Source organism: Dendropsophus ebraccatus, chromosome 8 (assembly GCF_027789765.1).
Source record: "Dendropsophus ebraccatus isolate aDenEbr1 chromosome 8, aDenEbr1.pat, whole genome shotgun sequence".
NCBI lineage: Eukaryota > Metazoa > Chordata > Amphibia > Anura > Hylidae > Dendropsophus > Dendropsophus ebraccatus.
Genome location: NC_091461.1, coordinates 117,566,204 through 117,586,471, shown reverse-complemented (window position 1 = coordinate 117,586,471; position 20,268 = coordinate 117,566,204). Strand labels below are relative to the sequence as shown.

The following is a 20,268-nucleotide window of genomic DNA, read 5'->3' as shown; positions in this document are numbered from 1 at the left end:
TGTAGGGAGGTCGTACAGACACCTCATCAGGAGCATGCCCGGGCCTTGTAGGGAGGTCATACAGACACCTCATCAGGAGAATGCCCGGGCCTTGTAGGGAGGTCATACAGACACCTCATCAGGAGAATGCCCGGGCCTTGTAGGGAGGTCATACAGACACCTCATCAGGAGAATGCCAGGGCTTTGTAGGGAGGTCATACAGACACCTCATCAGGAGAATGCCCGGGCCTTGTAGGGAGGTCATACAGACACCTCATCAGGAGCATGCCCGGGCCTTGTAGGGAGGTCATACAGACACCTCATCAGGAGCATGCCCGGGCCTTGTAGGGAGGTCATACAGACACCTCATCAGGAGCATGCCCGGGCCTTGTAGGGAGGTCATACAGACACCTCATCAGGAGAATGCCCGGGCCTTGTAGGGAGGTCATACAGACACCTCATCAGGAGCATGCCCGGGCCTTGTAGGGAGGTCATACAGACACCTCATCAGGAGCATGCCCGGGCCTTGTAGGGAGGTCATACAGACACGTGGACGCAACACACACAATACTCAGACTCGCTGTCACTTGTTTTAAGGACATTACAGCAAAGTTGGATGAGTCTGGAGGGTGTTTTTTCACTGTAATTTTGTATGTGAGTTCAAATCCCATCCCCATGTTGTCAGCACATTCAGCTTTGTACAGAACAAAGTATTCATTGAGAACATGTCTTTTTCAGATGATTTTTGAGATGTAGTTATAAGCATGCGGATATAAAGTAAGATGAACCCCCCTCCCCCAGCTCAGCCATTGCTAATACACCCCGTGATCAAAGGGTTTCTATGAACCCAGAATGGCACTCATCCCATTCTGATGTCAGATCGGCAGGGCGGTGTACCTGGACAACCCCTTTAAACACAAACCCAATGCTAGTTACTTATTATTAACCAAATCAACGAGACTTTGGACTATTCATGTGGCGGTCCAGATGACATTGTGCAATAGAACTGAGATGAGAGGATGAAAGGATTCTGTGAATACTACTCTCTATGAAAATCCACAGGGATTGATCCCACCCACAGGATCCAGACACTCGGTGTAAGCACTCGCCTCCTACCCCCATCCATGGCCTCCTACCCCCATCCATGGCCTCCTACACCCATCCATGGCCTCCTACACCCAACCATGGCCTCCTACAGCCAACCATGGCCTCCTACACCCAACCATGGCCTCCTACACCCATCCATGGCCTCCTACACCCATCCATGGCCTCCTACACCCATCCATGGCCTCTACACCCACCAATGGCCTCCTACCCCCATCAATGGCCTCCTACCCCCATCCATGGCCTCCTACCACCATCCATGGCCTCCTACACCCAACCATGGCCTCCTACACCCATCCATAACCTCGTCTTAACTCCATTAAGAAGTTACCGCAAATCTACCAATGTGAACAAACCCACAGGCTATGTTCACACACAGTAAAGGTTGTGTTACACGCACAGACATCGAGCGGCCGATGTTGGCTGATCGTTGCCTTTTAACCTATTACACCAAATGATGATCGTCCAGAACTAGAGATGAGCGAACCGGGTTCGGGTTCGAGTCGGGTTCGAGTCGATCCGAACCCGAAAGTTCAGTATTTGATTAGCAGCGCCTGCTGAACTTGGATAAAGCTCTACGGTTGTCTGGAAAACATGGAGACAGCCAATGACTATATCCATGTTTTCCACATAGTCTTAGGGCTTTATCAAAGTTCAGCAGCCACCGCTAATCAAATGCCGAACGTTCGGGTTCGGATCGACTCGAGCATGCTCCAGGTTCGCTCATCTCTATCCAGAACTGCCAGTTATCAGCCAAGTACAACCCATAATCGTCCCATGTAATAGGGCACTTAGATCGTCTGGGCAGCCCACTGAAATCTGTTAGCTCCGATCCTATCACATGGAGCGACAAGCAGCAGAAGTCGCTGACATGATCCTGATTTTTCAACATGTTCAAAGACTACGATCAGCCAACATCATTCACGTCAGCTGATCGCTGCCTAATGACATGAGCTATTACAGCAAACGATTATCGTCCGCAACAGTCAGTATTTGCCCAAGTACGGCAATAATCGTTTGGGGCCTTAGGCTATGCTCACACACTGTATTTTTGCTCAGTATTTTGCAACTAAAACCAGGAGTGGATTAAAAGCACAGAAAGGCTATGTTCACACACTGTTGAAATTGAGTGGATAGCCGTCATATAATGGCAAATAATTACTTTTATTTTAAAACAACGGCCATTATTTGCCATTAAATGACGGCAAATCCCTCAATTTCAACAGTGTGGGAACAGAGCCTTTCTGTGCTTTCAATCTAGCTCTGGTTTTGGTTGAAAAATAATGACCAAAATACTGAGCAAAAATACTGTGTGGGAACATAGCCTTAAGAGTAGCTTCACACGTACCGGATCCACAGCGGATTTTACGCTGCAAGTTTAAGATAGCCTGAGCCGCGCTGTATAAGAGCCCTGACCTACTGGATCTGGATGCTCAGAAAGTTTTTGGCGCAGTCATGTGGCCTTGTTTAAAGGCCTTCTTATACACCCCTGTATATATATGTATATTTTGGTGGCTTGGCACTAGACCCCCTCCCCCACTGTCAGGCATTCACAGAACTATATTAGCTATAATTACTCGGATAGGATGTACAGTTGATTAGATTATTGATTAACACGGTTGCATCATGGGGCAGGCACGCTGCGAGGGAAACAAAGGGGACAGCAGTGTTTGTCAGCACTGGGCCAGGAAAACAATTGTGAAATATGAAGGAACAGAAAGACTTGGCGAGCACAGCTATACCGTTGGCCTACTTTCATACAGGAAAGGTACATAGTGGATTTTAGAAAGAAAATCTCCAGTTCTGCTTAGCTAAAAAATAATAACAATGTGTACTCACCTGCCCCAATTCCCTGACATGATGGTGGTGCCCATTTCTTCAGTTTACCATTTCCTGGTTTCAGTTTCGACACAAGAAAGTGCTGACCCAACCAATCACTGATTGTAGCGGTGACCCATCTCAGCCACTGATTGGTTGGACGGGCACTTCCTTGTGTCAAGACTGAAGCCAGGAAGTCGTAAACTGCAGAAATAAGCACCACCACCAGGCAGGGGATTAGGGCAGGTGAGTAAACATTTTTATTAGTTTTATACCAACCTGATTGCATTTAAGTGTAAAGAAAATTCTGTGGACAAGCCCTTTAAAGTTTTCCGTTGCCGATCACCCAAGCAGTGCATACGTATGTTCCACACTTCTGTGTGATCTGGTGTTTTCATTAAAAAAACTATCTTGTTTTTTATGTAGATGCCAGATCACACAGCAGCATGGAAAGTACATACCCACTGATCGCTTCGGGAGAGACTGTATATTGATGGCCAAATCTGACGCGAGTCAACAGAGGTATAAATTGTACGGGGACCTTCAGGACCAAGACCCAGTGTGATCTTGACCTTTGACATGTCTAGGCCATATATCAAAAGTTTATATAAATGAGTATATAAACAGTAACACTTTAAGCGGACACTGGCAGCATGGACATACGTTTATATTGGGTTCCGGGATATACATATGTCCGTGCTGTCAGTTTTCCCCCTAAAGCGTTATTGTTATTTATATAAACTTTTCATATATTGCTGAGACATGACAAAGGTTTGGATCACAATGGGTCTTAAGCACCTATCACACTAAGCGATTATTGGTCGATAATTGGTGTAATAGAGGACAACGATCAGTCGACATGCACGATATCGGCTAATCTTTGTCTTTCAACATGTTGAAACATCAACGATCATGATAGCAGCGATATGCTGCCGTCACTCTGTGGAATAGAGTTGCACCAGCAGACCGCCGCTATCATCTATGGGCTTCCTGGACAATCTAGCAATCGCAAGCGCAGCCCCCCCCTTACCTACTTGCTGGGGTACAAGAAGTAAGCGGGCACTGACCTGACAGGTCGGCACTCCCTTGCTCCCTCTCGTCGCCCTGTGCAATATCGGCTTTAGTCCCAAAGGTCCTTGTACAGTTTATACCTCCGTCGGCTCACGTCAGGTTCGGCCGGTAATATAAAGTCTCTCCAGAGACTCCATTGATATCATTTGTGATGGAAAATCACTGACTGTCCACTTTTGTTCTCAGACAGAGCTGTCTGGCTGCATCGTACCCCTCGCCTCCCCATAGAGAACACAGGAACGCTCAGTCCCATGTGTACAGGGAGGACGGGAGAGATGACTGTCAGGTACTGAATGTGTATGCCTACCGGACTTATTTTATCGCTTGGTGACAATAAGCGTCCATGTGTACAGAATGGGAAGCAAACTCCTGCCAGACTCCACTGGCCGCGAATTATCTTAAGAACAAAAGGTTCGGGCAGCAAACAGGACACAGGAAAGAAGCATTGCATTTCTGATTTTCCCATGAAATAGATTTTAGGTTATACAACTGGACAAGAAGTGTGACTATAGTGTGATGTCTCCCCAGAGAACACCCTGGCCATGTTCCCTGCTAACAGACCTTAGGCTTATAATCGGCCAGTACAATGTTATGGGGTTTTAATGGAAGTTCTCCATTCACTCGTATCCTCCAGGTCATGTGAGAAGCCGCTAACTCATCCCGAGCCAAGACACACAGTGGCAGGGGCTGCGGGCACTGCGATCTGGGACTCCTCTATGGGGCGAGTGTCTGCTTTATTAAGGGAAAACCATGAATACTGGACTTAGTTCTATCTATAGGACTAGGAGGATACTTTGTGTTACAATGGTCTAGTATGTAATATAACAAGCACCTAGGGTAACGCTACAACTAATAAACAGGACCCTAAAAGGAATTCTTTATCTCTATAATTACTCTTGGTACATTCCGATCCCTCTTTTTTTTTTTTTTTTTTTTTTTTAAGGGGAAGTATAGCTAAATCCGAACACAATGTACAGATGCCATATGATTAGATTCATATGACCATTGAGTTATACTGATGCACTCTGCCTTTCCTCTCCTTCTAAAAATGTAAGGGTCCTATTACACCAACAGATTTATCGGACAGATTTCTGCAGCAAAGAGGAGAAATCTCAGTCTTTCCTTTGTGACCTGGTCTCTGTTTATAGTCTGTTCCTGGTTTTGATTGCACAAATCTGTCAGATAAATCTGTTGGTGTACTAGGGCCCTAAGAAATCTGACAACTGGGTGTTACTGACTGTGTAGACACGCCCATATGGCAGGATGAATGGTAACATACAGTTATCAACTTCCTACTGGTTGGATTCCCCAGACCAGAAATTTAGACTGGTGCAAACTACCCACAGTAACCAATCACAGCGCAGCTTTAGGCAGTGCTGAAAGGAAAGCTGAGCTGTGATTGGTTGCTGTGGGCAGTTTTCACCAGTCTAAATTTTACACCCTTTGATAAATGTCCCCCATAATCTGTATCATCTCCATGCACCTGTGCTGCTTCCATAGACTTACATGTGTCCCTGAGCCTAGGTCTCTGTAATATAAAAATGTATAGCTCTACCTCGTATGTACCTGTCTTTGTGTCACATCTGTAACACATCAGTGTTACAGATGTTCTTGGAGTCTGGATGGAACTAGATGGAACAAATGACTCAGGAGAAATTGGTGAGTAAGACCAGCTAGCATTTAATTTTTTAGCTCTTAAGTGGATAACCCCTTTAAATCGAAAGAAATCTGTTAAAGGCGAACTCCGGATAAGGAAAACTTGTTTTCTATTAAAAGTACATTAAAAGTTATATAGATGTGTCTATACAATGTATTACTGTATCAGTGCGGTTCTGACACACTGGTAGCTGATGGAAATCCAGGAAGTGAAAAAAAAACGCTTCTGTGCCAATTGACATTGTCTCCTGCTCCCACTGCTCTCCCCCCTTAGGAGAAAAATCTTCCATGCCTCTGTCTCACATTGTGTGTGTTTGCTGAGCACAGGCTGATGATGCAGACAAGGGGCAGGATTCACCATCTCTGACTGGCCAGAAGCAGGTGCTGCACTGATTTCTCTGAAGTGTGCAGTGAAATTAGGGTTGTGTTCACACATGTTGGAGTGTCATTGCAGTACTGCAGCGTATTCACAACAATGATGCAATAACACAAGTAAATGCTGCTAATCGGCAGAGAGGATCAGAGCCTTATTGTGGGGCTCAACTTCAAAGATAACAGATTCTTGATCATAATATGTGCGTGGAAATAAAAAGAAAAGGAAATTCAAAAAGTTCTCTACTTTATTCCAATATCAGCGTTACAGGTAGAGAATATAGTGTGCTGTGTGGTGTTACAGGTAGAGAATACAGCGTGCTGTGTGGTGTTACAGGTAGAGAATACAGTGTGCTGTGTGGTGTTACAGGTAGAGAATACAAAGTGCTGTGTGGTGTTACAGGGAGAGAATACAGAGTGCTGTGTGGTGTTACAGGTAGAGAATACAGTGCTGTGTGGTGTTACAGGTAGAGAATACAAAGTGCTGTGTGGTGTTACAGGTAGAGAATACAAAGTGCTGTGTGGTGTTACAGGTAGAGAATACAGTGTGCTGTGTGGTGTTACAGGTAGAGAATACAGCGTGCCGTGTGGTGTTACAGGTAGAGAATACAGCGTGCTATGTGGTGTTACAGGTAGAGAATACAGCGTGCTGTGTGGTGATACAGGTAGAGAATACAGCGTGCTGTGTGGTGTTACAGGTAGAGAATACAGTATGCTGTGTGGTGTTACAGGTAGAGAATACAGCGTGCTGTGTGGTGTTACAGGTAGAGAATACAGTGTACTGTGTGGTGTTACAGGTAGAGAATACAGCGTGCTGTGTGGTGTTACAGGTAGAGAATACAGTGTGCCGTGTGGTGTTACAGGTAGAGAATACAGCGCTGTGTGGTGTTACAGGTAGAGAATACAGCGTGCTGTGTGGTGTTACAGGTAGAGAATACAGTGTACTGTGTGGTGTTACAGGTAGAGAATACAGTGCTGTGTGGTGTTACAGGTAGAGAATACAGCGTGCTGTGTGGTGTTACAGGTAGAGAATACAGTGTGCCGTGTGGTGTTACAGGTAGAGAATACAGCGCTGTGTGGTGTTACAGGTAGAGAATACAGCGTGCTGTGTGGTGTTACAGGTAGAGAATACAGTGTACTGTGTGGTGTTACAGGTAGAGAATACAGCGTGCTGTGTGGTGTTACAGGTAGAGAATACAGTGTGCCGTGTGGTGTTACAGGTAGAGAATACAGCGTGCTATGTGGTGTTACAGGTAGAGAATACAGTGTGCTGTGTGGTGTTACAGGTAGAGAATACAGCGTGCTGTGTGGGTGGGTGGTGGTACAACAATGAAATGATAAAGTACTGCAAATAATTCAGTAACACAATGAAATTGCAATGTGTGAACACAGCCTAGATGTTCTGCAATAGATTTGGGCGGGGAATGTGCAGGGTGGGGGACTGTGATGGAATAGCTGAGGAAAAGCATTGCATTCTGGAACCTGTAGTACTGTGTACAACTGTTCAAAAACACAAAAAGGAACAAAACCCCCCCAAAACAAATGGATTTTTGGTAGTTTTAAAAACTGGGACAGATAGGTAAGTATTGTTATATGCTTCTGCAGAAGTTTCATTTTGTTTAACCTCTACCTGGACTTACCCTTTAAAGGGGTAGTTCACCCAAAAACATTTTTTAACTTGTCCCAGAAAGTGCCAAACATTGGTCATATACTTCTATTAAAAAATCTCAAGTCTTCCAGTACTTATCATCTGCATGTCAGGAACTGTCCAGAACAATAGAAAATCCTCATAGAAAACCTCTCCTACTCTGGACAGTTCTTGACATGGACAGAGGTGGCAGCAGAGAGCTATGTGTCAGACTAAGAATAATACACCACTTCCTGCAGGCCATACAGCAGCTGATAAGTGTGTACATTTCCAGGAGGAATAACAGAGATACAGTAGGGCCCATTCCCAGTAGGGCCGATTCGGCCGGCCGGCCGGCCGAAGATGACGTTTGGCACAAGATGGCGGATGGGCTCGACATGGATCAGGTAATGTATAATGCACCAACACATCCGGGTACACGGGCGGGGGTGGGGGGACACGGGAAGGGGGCGATTCACAGATATAACATACATTACAAAGTTGTATAACTTTGTAATGTGTGTTATTCTGTGAATAATTTTTTTGCGCCGCACTACCCCTTTAAGGTATTGTATTGCCCCCCAAAAGTTATACAAACCACCAATATACACTTATCATGGGAAATGCACATAAAATGCTTTTTTCCCTGCACTTACTACTGCATCAAGGCTTCACTTCCTGGATAACATGGTGATGTCACTTCCTGGATAACATGGGGATGTCATTTCCTGGATAGCATGGTGATGTCACTTCCTGGATAACATGGTGATGTCACTTCCTGGATAACATGGTGATGTCACTTCCTGGATAACATGGGGATGTCATTTCCTGGATAGCATGGTGATGTCACTTCCTGGATAGCATGGTGATGTCACTTCCTGGATAACATGGTGATGTCACATCCTGGATAACATGGTGATGTCAAGATATCCAGGAAGTGACATCACCATGTTTATCCAGGAAGTGACATCACCATGTTTATCCAGGAAGTGACATCACCATGTTATCCAGGAAGTGACATCACCATGCTATCCAGGAAGTGACATCACCATGTTATCCAGGAAGTGACATCACCATGTTATCCAGGAAGTGACATCACCATGTTTATCCAAGAAGTGACATCACCATGTTATCCAGGAAGTGACATCACCATGCTATCCAGGAAGTGACATCACCATGTTATCCAGGAAGTGACATCACCATGTTATCCAGGAAGTGACATCACCATGTTATCCAGGAAGTGACATCACCATGTTATCCAGGAAGTGACATCACCATGTTATCCAGGAAGTGACATCACCATGTTATCCAGGAAGTGACATCACCATGTTATCCAGGAAGTGACATCACCATGTTTATCCAAGAAGTGACATCACCATGTTATCCAGGAAGTGACATCACCATGCTATCCAGGAAGTGACATCACCATGTTATCCAGGAAGTGACATCACCATGTTATCCAGGAAGTGACATCACCATGTTATCCAGGAAGTGACATCACCATGTTATCCAGGAAGTGACATCACCATGTTATCCAGGAAGTGACATCACCATGTTATCCAGGAAGTGACATCACCATGTTATCCAGGAAGTGAAGCCTTGATGCAGTAGTAAGTGCAGGGAAAAAAGCATTTTATGTGCATTTCCCGTAATAAGTGTATATTGGGGATTTGTATAACTTTTGGGGTGCAATACAATACTTTAATAGAAATTTTCGCCGGACTTCTCCTTTGATTGATAACCCCCTTTAATGTGGAATCTGATAATCTAAAAAACTCCAGTAATCCAACATCTATTCCCATGATACAAAAACTGCCATTTCAGATGATCGCCAGGTTTCCCTTCAGAAGCCAAGAAAAGCTGAGTGCCACTGACAAACCACAATGGCGGCCATGTTGGTTTCCACACAGCTTTTCCTGGAGCAGATAGCACTAAAACCCGTTAAGGAACAAAAGAAGAACCCCCAATGCCTGACATTGTTCTCCACTTGTTCCCTATAACTATAAAACATGACAGAATTACCTCACTGAGGGGTTTCACCCGATTTCCGGTGCAGAATTCAGGACCTCAGAGCAAAACGTGGGGTTTACGGCTCCTCCAGCGTCCTTAGCAACCGTTACTAAGGCATGTGACCAACACTCTTATCTCTCCACCAATAGACTCTGCGTCTGCCAGATGGGCGGGGCCGCCAGGGGGACCGGCGGCGGTGTGAGCCTGTGAGATCATTTTGTAGCCACGCCTCCGTGTAGCCAAGGATTCGGGTCACGTGACGGAGAATTTGACAGCGAGAGGGAGAGGGAGCCGGGGGGACAGCTGCAGCGGCGGTGCCGAGGACGGCCAGGTAGGCTGCTGCCCCTCTGCTTCCATCATAATCTCTATAGACGGCTATTTAAAGGGATTGTCCTATTTAGAAAAAATAACATTGACTATGATTTGTTGCACCTGCTGAGGCGACAAAGATGGATGGTGCAGCATCTCTAGTCTTAAAGGGATTGTTTACTTTCTCCCCTCTAAGCTGAGGGTCTGCATGCGCGGGAGACGCCAGAGCAGAGATGCTGCAGTCAATGGCTGTCTCTCTGCCATTGAAAGCAATGGGGCTTTGTTTGCCTGTGACCTTACAAAAGGCGCAGCTGGTTGTAAAAGTCGCACGTTACTGGAGAGAATACAGATTGATTGATGCATGCTTATTCAGTCCTGATGTGTGGCTGTCTACAACTACAACCCCCAGCATGCCCTGATACCCTACTGTGTACTGTCCCTTTAAGAGATGGACATACTACATAAGTGGTTGCCAAACTAAGGCTCTTTTGACTTGCAGAACTACAACTCCCAGCATGCCCTGATTGTCAGCTTAAGACATAGGGGGTCACATTTGCGCCCTCCAGCATTTGCAGAACTACAATTCCCATCATGCCTGGACAGCCAAAGCTAAAGCTTTGGCTGTCCAGGCATGATGGGAATTGTAGTTTTGCAAACCTGCAGCTGCATTTGTCATCCCCAACCTGTGGCTTTTCAGCTTTTGAAAAACTACAACTCCCAGCATGCACTGAGCTATCAAGAGATGGCTATATTACATTAGTGATCCCCCAAAGGATGGTTCTCCAGCTGCATCAAAACTACAACTCCCAGCATGCCCTGACTGCCTGTGGCACACTACATATGTAATTGCCAACTCAGGGCTCTCCAGATGTTGCAAAACTACAACTCCCATCATGCATACCGTTCTGCGACAGCTGGCGATGACAGCTTAGGGACCGTTCTGAATGACAGCCTCTTTTTGATTTAATTGGTGAACAGAAATAATTAAAGGGGTTGTTTACAAAAAAAAATCTTTCAAATCAATTGGTGTCAGGAAGTTATACAGATTTGTAATTTACTAATATATAAAAAAAATTCTCCAGTCTTCCAGTACTTATCGGCTGCTGCATGTCCTGCAGGAAGTAGTGTATTCTTTCTAGTCTGACACAGTGCTCTCTGCTGCCACCTCTGTCCAGAACAGGAGAGGCTTTCTATGGGGATTTGTTGCTGCTGCTCTGGACAGTTCCTGACAGGGACAGAGGCGGCAGCAGAGAGCACTGTGTCAGACTGGAGAGAATACACCACTTCCTGCAAGACATACAGCAGCTGGTAAGTAGGAGACTGGAGATTATTAAATGAAAGTAATTTACAAATCAACATCAGTTACATCCAGAATCCAGAAATCTAATGCCTAGAACTTGTAATATTATATTTATATACAGCATCCAGGCCTCCTTTGTACTTATATAATGAATCGGCCATGACAACATCATGTGGCAGAGAGTTCCACAGTCTTGCCGCTCGTACAGTAAAGAACCCGCGTCGATGCTGATGATGAAATCTTCTTTCCTCTAGACGTAGAGGATGCCCCCTTGTCATGGTTACAGACCTAGGAGTAAAAAGACCACTACAAAGATCTCTGTACTGTCCATTCATATATTTGTACATTGTGATCAGATCGCCCCTAAGGCTAGGTTCACACTGTGTTTTCAGCATCCGTTTAACCGATCCGTTTTTTGCAAAAAAACGGATGCATTTGTGTGCATCCGTTTTTTCCATTGACTTCCATTATAAAAAAAAATTATCAAAACGGATGTGTTTTTTTTTACGCACAATAAAGTACTGTTGACACTACTTTTTTTACCTCAAGCTTGATAACCTGTCCTGGTCCTGTAACCCACCCATTCCCTTAATGACCTTTGTTGCCCTCCTCTGCACCCGCTCAGTTCAGCTCTGTCCTTATATACCGGTGTCCGGTGCTGTACACAGTATTCCATATGTGATCTGACCAGTGATTTATAGAGGCAAAACTATGTTCTCATCTTTAGCATCTCGGCCTCTTTTGATGCACCCCATTATTTTATTATCCTTGGCAGCTGCTGCCTGGCACTGATCACTAAAGTTGACTTTACTGTCCACCAATACCCCCAGGTCCTTTTCGGCAGCAGTGTTACCCAGTGTTTTATTATTCAGCACATAACTGTACTTATTATTTTTACGGCCCAAATGCATAATCTTACATTTATCCACATTAAACTTCATTTGCCATTTCACTGCCCAAGCCTCCAGCTTCTCCAAATCCCTCTGTAATATGATATTATCATCCTCTGTGCTGATTACTCTACCCAGTTTAGTATCATCTGCAAAAATTGAGATTCTACTCTGTAGCCCCTCAACAAGATCATTAATAAAAATATTAAAAAGTAGTGGACCCAACACTGACCCCTGTGGTACCCCACTAGTAACTAAAACCCAATCTGAATATGTTCCATCAATGACCACCCTCTGTTTTCATACATTTAGCCTGAGTCCCAGCATCCTCATTTTGTAGACCAACTTTTCATGCGGCACAGTATCAAATGCCTTTGAAAGATCCAGTTAATTTGAAAAATATTTTTTTCAAAGTTGTCCTTTAATAAAACTCACAGTGTGAACAAAGTTCTAAGAGGGATTATGGCTGATTTTCCTAAGTGACGGCTGATATTACTGTTATTAAGACTTGGAAGAACCACAAGACTTTCATTGTCCGCGCGGAGCGTCTTTACTAGGATGTAATTGTAATGATCTCCGTGTGATGAGAATGAGAAAATCCAACCTCTGGGACCCCCACTGATCATGAGATTAAAGGGGACGGTGCTGGGGGGGTGCGGCGCCCCCTAGAGCCCCAGCTGCAGAATGGGCACAGAGCTAAACCAGCGCAGCATCCCCTGTATGCTCACAATGGGTGGGGGGTCCCAGGGGATGGACCCCTGCAATCATAATGTGATGGTGTAAGGCTGGGTTCACATTGTGTAAACTACCCCTTTAGGGTAGCTTCACACGTACCGTATTCATGTGAAAATCAAAACGTGCATGTAAAAAACGCAGCAAAAATGCACCGTTAAAAACGCAGCGATACGGTACATGTGAAGCTACCCTTAAAGTCAACCAACCAGTCCAATTTGGTTGATATGGTTCTCTAAACTGCTGTATACAGCTCCTGCAGCAGCTGTGGCACGTAGTGGCCGTGGCTGCAGCAGGAGCTGTGCACCCGAAAATAAGGACTATAATCCCCCGGGCGCCTGACAGGCAGCGGCGGGAAAGTAGTCATCTGGGCGGCTCCCCGCCCTTATCTAGTCACCGCTCTTTGCCAGTGCGCTGGGAGGGATGATTGATAGGCAGAGAGGCCAGTAACGGACTGAAAAGAATACACTACTTCCTGCAGGACATACGGCAGCTAATATGTACTGAAAGACTGGAGATTTTTTAATAAAAGTAAATTACAAATCTAACCTGCTGATAGCCCCCTATTGAGACATGCCATACTCCTCAGCGCCCTGTTCACAATAGGGGGCTATCAGCAGGTTAGATTCCTTCCCCCTTCCCTACATCTATCCCCACCTTGTATATCCCCCTTCCCTCCATCCATCCTCTCCTTGTATATCCCCCTTCCCTCCATCCATCCCCTCCTTGTATATCCCCTTCCCTCTATCCATCCCCTCCTTGTATATCCCCTTCCCTCCATCCATCCCCTCCTTGTATATCCCCCTTCCCTCCATCCATCCCCTCCTTGTATATCCCCCCCTTCCCTCCATCCATCCCCTCCTTGTACTGTATATCCCCCTTCCCTCCATCCATCCATCCTCTCCTTGTATATCCCCCTTCCCTCCATCCATCCCCCCCTTGTATATCCCCCTTCCCTCCATCCATCCCCTCCTTGTATATCCCCCCCTTCCCTCCATCCATCCCCTCCTTGTACTGTATATCCCCCTTCCCTCCATCCATCCATCCATCCCCTCCTTGTATATCCCCCTTCCCTCCATCCATCCCCTCCTTGTATATCCCCCTTCCCTCCATCCATCCCCTCCTTGTAAATCGCCCTTTCCTCCATCCATCCCCTCCTTGTATATCTCCCTTCCCTCCATCCCCTCCTTGTATATTCCCCTTCCCTCCATCCATCCCCTCCTTGTATATCCCCTTCCCTCCATACATCCCCTCCTTGTATATCCCCTTCCTGCCATCCATCCATCCCCTCCTTGTATATCCCCTTCCCTCCATCCATCCCCTCCTTGTATATCCCCTTCCCTCCATACATCCCCTCCTTGTATATCCCCCTTCCCTCCATCCCCTCCTTGTATATCCCCCTTCCCTCCATCCATCCTCTCCTTGTATATCGCCCTACCCTCCATCCATCCCCTCCTTGTATATCCCCCCTTCTCTCCATCCATTCCCTCCTTGTATATCCCCCTTCCCTCCATCCATCCCCTCCTTGTATATCCCCCTTCCCTGCATCCATCCCCTCCTTGTATATCCCCCTTCCCTCCATCCATTCATCCTCTCCTTGTATATCCCCCTTCCCTCCATCCATCCCCTCCTTGTATATCCCCCTTCCTGCCATCCATCCATCCCCTCCTTGTATATCCCCCCTTCTCTCCATCCATTCCCTCCTTGTATATCCCCCTTCCCTCCATCCATCCCCTCCTTGTATATCCCCCCTTCTCTCCATCCATTCCCTCCTTGTATATCCCCCTTCCCTCCATCCATCCCCTCCTTGTATATCCCCCTTCCCTCCATCCATCCATCCCCTCCTTGTATATCCCCTTCCCTCCATCCATCCCCTCCTTGTATATCCCCTTCCCTCCATACATCCCCTCCTTGTATATCCCCCCTTCCGTCCATCCATCCTCTCCTTGTATATTCCCCTCCCCTCCATCCTCTCCTTGTATATGCCCCTTCCCTCCATCCATCCTCTCCTTGTATATCCCCCTTCCCTCCATCCATCCCCTCCTTGTATTTCCCCCTTCCCTCCATCCATCCCCTCCTTGTATATCCCCCTTCCCTCCATCCATCCACTCCTTGTATATCCCCCTTCCCTCCATACATCCCCTCCTTGTATATCCCCCTTCCCTCCATACATCCCCTCCTTGTATATCCCCCTTCCCTCCATCCTTCCTCTCCTTGTATTTCCCCCTTCCCTCCATCCATCCCCTCCTTGTATATTCCCCTTCCCTCCATCCATCCACTCCTTGTATATCCCCTTCCTTCCATCCATCCATCCATCCATCCACTCCTTGTATATCCCCCTTCCCTCCATACATCCCCTCCTTGTATATCCCCCTTTCCTCCATCCATCCTCTCCTTGTATATCCCCCTTCCCTCCAATCATCCATCCCCTCCTTGTATATCCCCCTTCCCTCCATCCATCCCCTCCTTGTATATCCCCCTTCCCTCCATACATCCCCTCCTTGTATATCCCCCTTCCCTCCATCCATCCCCTCCTTGTATATCCCCCCTTCCCTCCATCCATCCTCTCCTTGTATATTCCCCTCCCCTCCATCCTCTCCTTGTATATTCCCCTCCCCTCCATCCTCTCCTTGTATATCCCCCTTCCCTCCATCCATCCTCTCCTTGTATATCCCCCTTCCCTCCATCCATCCTCTCCTTGTATATCCCCCCTTCCCTCCATCCTCTCCTTGTATATGCCCCTTCCCTCCATCCATCCCCTCCTTGTATATCCCCCTTCCGTCCATCCATCCCCTCCTTGTATTCCCCCCCTTCCCTCCATCCATCCCCTCCTTGTATATCCCCCTTCCCTCCATCCATCCACTCCTTGTATATCCCCCTTCCCTCCATCCATCCCCTCCTTGTATATCCCCCTTCCCTCCATCCATCCACTCCTTGTATATCCCCCTTCCCTCCATCCATCCCCCCCTTGTATATTCCCCTCCCCTCCATCCTCTCCTTGTATATCCCCCTTCCCTCCATACATCCCCTCCTTGTATATCCCCCTTCCCTCCATCCATCCCCTCCTTGTATATCCCCCTTCCCTCCATCCATCCACTCCTTGTATATCCCCCTTCCCTCCATCCATCCCCTCCTTGTATATCCCCCTTCCCTCCATCCATCCACTCCTTGTATATCCCCCTTCCCTCCATCCATCCCCCCCTTGTATATTCCCCTCCCCTCCATCCCCCCCTTGTATATCCCCCCTTCCCTCCATCCATCCCCTCCTTGTATATCCCCCTTCCCTCCATCCATCCCCTCCTTGTATATCCCTTTCCTCCATCCATCCCCTCCTTGTATATCCCCCTTCCCTGCATCCATCCCCTCCTTGTATATCCCCCTTCCCTCCATCCATTCATCCTCTCCTTGTATATCCCCCTTCCCTCCATCCATCCCCCCCTTGTATATCCCCCCTTCCCTCCATCCATCCCCTCCTTGTATATCCCCCTTTCCTCCATCCATCCACTCCTTGTATATCCCCCTTCCCTCCATCCATCCCCTCCTTGTATATCCCCCCTTCCCTCCATCCATCCCCTCCTTGTATATCCCCCTTTCCTCCATCCATCCACTCCTTGTAAATCCCCCTTCCCTCCATCCATCCACTCCTTGTATATCCCCCTTCCCTCCATCCATCCCCCCCTTGTATATCCCCCTTCCCTCCATCCATCCCCTCCTTGTATATCCCCCTTTCCTCCATCCATCCTCTCCTTGTATATTCCCCTTCCCTCCATCCATCCCCTCCTTGTATATCCCCCCTTCCCTCCATCCATCCTCTCCTTGTATATCCCCCTTCCCTCCATCCATCCTCTCTTTGTATATCCCCCTTCCCTGTATCCATCCCCTCCTTGTATATCCCCCTTCCCTCCATCCATCCCCTCCTTGTATATCCCCCTTCCCTCCAATCATCCATCCTCTCCTTGTATATCCCCCCTTCCCTCCATCTATCCTCTCCTTGTATATCCCCCTTCTCTCCATCCATCCCCTCCTTGTATATCCCCCTTCCCTCCATCCATCCCCTCCTTGTATATCCCCCTTCCCTCCATCCATCCTCTCCTTGTATATCCCCCTTCCCTCCATCCATCCTCTCCTTGTATATCCCCCTTCCCTCCATCCATCCCCTCCTTGTATATCCCCCTTCCCTCCATCCATCCTCTCCTTGTATATCCCCCTTCCCTCCATCCATCCCCTCCTTGTATATCCCCCTTCCCTCCATCCATCCCCTCCTTGTATATCCCCCTTCCCTCCATCCATCCTCTCCTTGTATATCCCCCTTCCCTCCATCCATCCCCTCCTTGTACTGTATATCCCCCTTCCCTCCATCTATCCTCTCCTTGTATATCCCCCTTCCCTCCATCCATCCTCTCCTTGTATATCCCCCTTCCCTCCATCCATCCCCTCCTTACTTAAACTTGATTGACATGTCTTTTTTTCAACCATACTAACTATGTAACCTGCTGATAGTTCCCCTTTAAAGGACCCTTACCAAATAACGCCAACATTATGCCCACTTTTTGGTTCAAAATATTTTTTCCCCATTTTCCTCCTCTAAAACCTAGGTGCGCCTTATAAAGTGATAAATACGGTACTATTACATCATGGGCGGGAAGGGGTTAAAGGACATATCATGTGACCTATGATTACGACTGTATAGAATATATAGGTGGCCTTTGAATCGGATGGTGAAATAACAGGAGACACAACGCCCACCATAGCCGAGGTTTACCAATCACAGCTCAGCTTTCATTTCTCAGGTTACCTCAGTAAAATAGAAGCCGAGCTCTGATTGGTCGCTTGTTGTTGTTGTTTTACTGCATGCTTATGAGCTATTTCCCCTAGTTTTCCGCATTATGAAGCATTTAATGCATTTGCGCCATACAGACGCTCTTCTCAGCTGCTCCCATCCTCCTCTGATGAATGTTTACTAACAGGAAACGCGTCGGGCGGATGTCAGCTCCTGCTTCTGGGATGAATAACTGTGACTGCTTTGCTTTTTATATATATACTGCACATGGAGCTCCGGACTGCTATTAAAGTAATAGTTTACTCCCCCCCCCTCCCCCCCCCCCCCCCCCAAAAAAAAAGAGATTTGTAATTTACTTCTATTTAAAAAATCCCCAGTGTTCCAGTACTTATCAGCTGCTGTATGTCCTGCATAAAGTGGTGTATTCTCTCCAGTCTGACACAGTGCTCTCTGCTGCCACCTCTGTCCATGTCAGGAACTGTCCAGAGCAGCAGCAAATCCCCATAGGAAACCTCTACTGCTCTCCAGACTGGAAAGAATACTGCAGGGCATACAGCAGCTGAAAAGTACTGGAAGACTGCAGATTTTTTTTAATAGAAGTAAATTACAAATCTTTATAACTTTCCGGGACCTGCGGCTGCTGCAGGAGCTGTATACAGCAGTTCAAGGAACCTATATCACCACGATTGGGCTGATTGGTTCCCTTTAAAAGGGTAATCCTGTATTTCAAAAAGCATGACTGCTTTCATTCAAAAAACAGCGCCACCCCTGTTCTTAGTTTTTATTACGGTTCAGCTTCATTCATTTTAATGGAACTGAGCTGCAAAGCCCACACCCAAACTGAGGACAAGAGTGGCGCTGTTTGTAAAAGAGAGCGGCCATGTTTCTCTAATCCTGGACAACCCCTTTAACACGAAGTTCTGTCACGAAGTGATGTAATAGATGACCCTGAGCTGACACACGTGCTTCCCTTTCCTCCACACCTATAGCAATGGAGACCCCAGACGTAGCAGTGAAGCCCTCCCCCTCCCTGGAGGAACATGAAGGTCCCTACTTGACTAAAACCTGCTCCATCACTGAGGAGCTCCTCCTGGAGGACATGCTGAAGAGGAAGCTGAAGTTCTTCTTTATGAATCCCTGTGAGAAGTTTCGAGCCCGTGGTCGCAAACCATGGAAACTCTGTATTCAGATCCTGAAGATAGCGTTGGTGACAATCCAGGTGAGATCACACTCATTACCTCATGGATTAAGACAGACCTGGGCATTGTACGGCCCGCGGGTCACATCCGGCCCGATAACTAGCCCTGACCGGCCCTTATGAGGTGGAAGAGACGAGACGTCAGCTCCCAGCAGCCCTCACTCCCAGCACATCCCTCCAATACCGCCGCTGCCGCTCTCCCTCACGTCGCACGATCTCCAGGACCCCCTGTGTGTGAGGTAACAGTCTCCAGGACCCTCTGTGTGTGAGGTGACAGTCTCCAGGACCCTCTGTGTGTGAGGTGACAGTCTCCAGGACCCTCTGTTTGTGAGGTGACAGTCTCCAGGACCCTCTGTGTGTGAGGTGACAGTCTCCAGGACCCTCTGTGTGTGAGGTGACAGTCTCCAGGACCCTCTGTGTGTGAGGTGACAGTCTGGAGCTGGGTGGGGTGGTTGTTGTACTGAGATGTATGATCGCCAGGGGTGGGGGGTTGCATTGAGGTGGATGATCACCAGCCCTTGAAAACCATTCCAATTTCTCATGTGGCCCCATAGGAAAATGAATTGCCCACCCCCTAATTAAAGGGGTTATCCAATGCTTCAAAAACATGATCACTTTTCTCCAGAGACAGCACCGCTCTTGTCTCCAGGTCAGGTGTGGTTTTCAATTTAGCTCCATTCACTTCAATGGAGTTACAAACTCGAGACAAGAGCGGTGCTGTCTCTGAAAAAAAGTGGCCATGTTTTTGTTGCGCTGGATAATGCCTTAAAGGGTGCCTTCACACACACCGAATCCGCAGCGGATTTCACACTGCAGATTCACAGCCCGTGCGTCCCTATGAGAATACATACTCGCAGGGTTGACATCCCGCTGCGTGTATGTAAGTTAACCCCCCGGCGGCCAGAGCATACATCACCTCCTCCCCGCTCCGGCTTGCCTTGGGGGTTCTCTGCTGGATGTCCCACTCAGGCAATCAGTGTGCTGCGGCGGGGGTGCGCGCTCATTCTCCGAACGGGTCGAGCAGATGCCAGGATCCCCCGAAGCAATCCGGAGCGGGGAGGAGGTGATGTATGCTCCGGTCGCCGGGGGGCTAACTTACATACATGCAGCGCTGCGAGTATGTATTCTCATAGGGATGCACTGACACTGTGTGTGAAGGCACCCTTAAAGTAAGAAACTTATCAGCAGGTTGGATATATCAGCGGGTTAGATGCATCTAACCTGTTGATAGTTTTCCTTTATAATTTTCAATTTTTTTTTCACATGACCAGGTCGGTGCCAGCCTGTAGATCCCATTTTTCAAATCACTGCCCAGGTTCCCATCATCTGCGCCACTGGGGCATCTTTCTTCTATTTCTCTGAGGGGATGTTGGGCTGCACTACACATGCCATACCCATAGGACACATGATTTGGCGGGTGGT

At 47.4% G+C, this 20,268-nt stretch overlaps 2 protein-coding genes across 4 annotated transcripts in view; one reads left to right on the top strand and one right to left on the bottom strand.

Annotated features, from left to right (window-relative positions):
* DNAI3 (dynein axonemal intermediate chain 3) overlaps positions 1-9,810 on the bottom strand; it is a 56,689-nt gene extending 46,879 nt beyond the window's left edge. For both annotated transcript variants that reach the window (XM_069981540.1, XM_069981541.1), the window contains exon 1: positions 9,650-9,810. The gene's annotated coding sequence lies outside the window, so the exon portion shown is untranslated. The remainder of the gene's footprint in view (positions 1-9,649) is intronic.
* Positions 9,758-20,268, top strand: part of MCOLN3 (mucolipin TRP cation channel 3) — a 33,981-nt gene continuing 23,470 nt past the window's right edge. For both annotated transcript variants that reach the window (XM_069981542.1, XM_069981543.1), the window contains exons 1-2: positions 9,758-9,968; positions 18,638-18,867. In XM_069981542.1, coding sequence (XP_069837643.1) covers positions 18,640-18,867 — 228 coding nt within the window. In that variant the 5' untranslated portion in view covers positions 9,758-9,968; positions 18,638-18,639. The remainder of the gene's footprint in view (positions 9,969-18,637; positions 18,868-20,268) is intronic.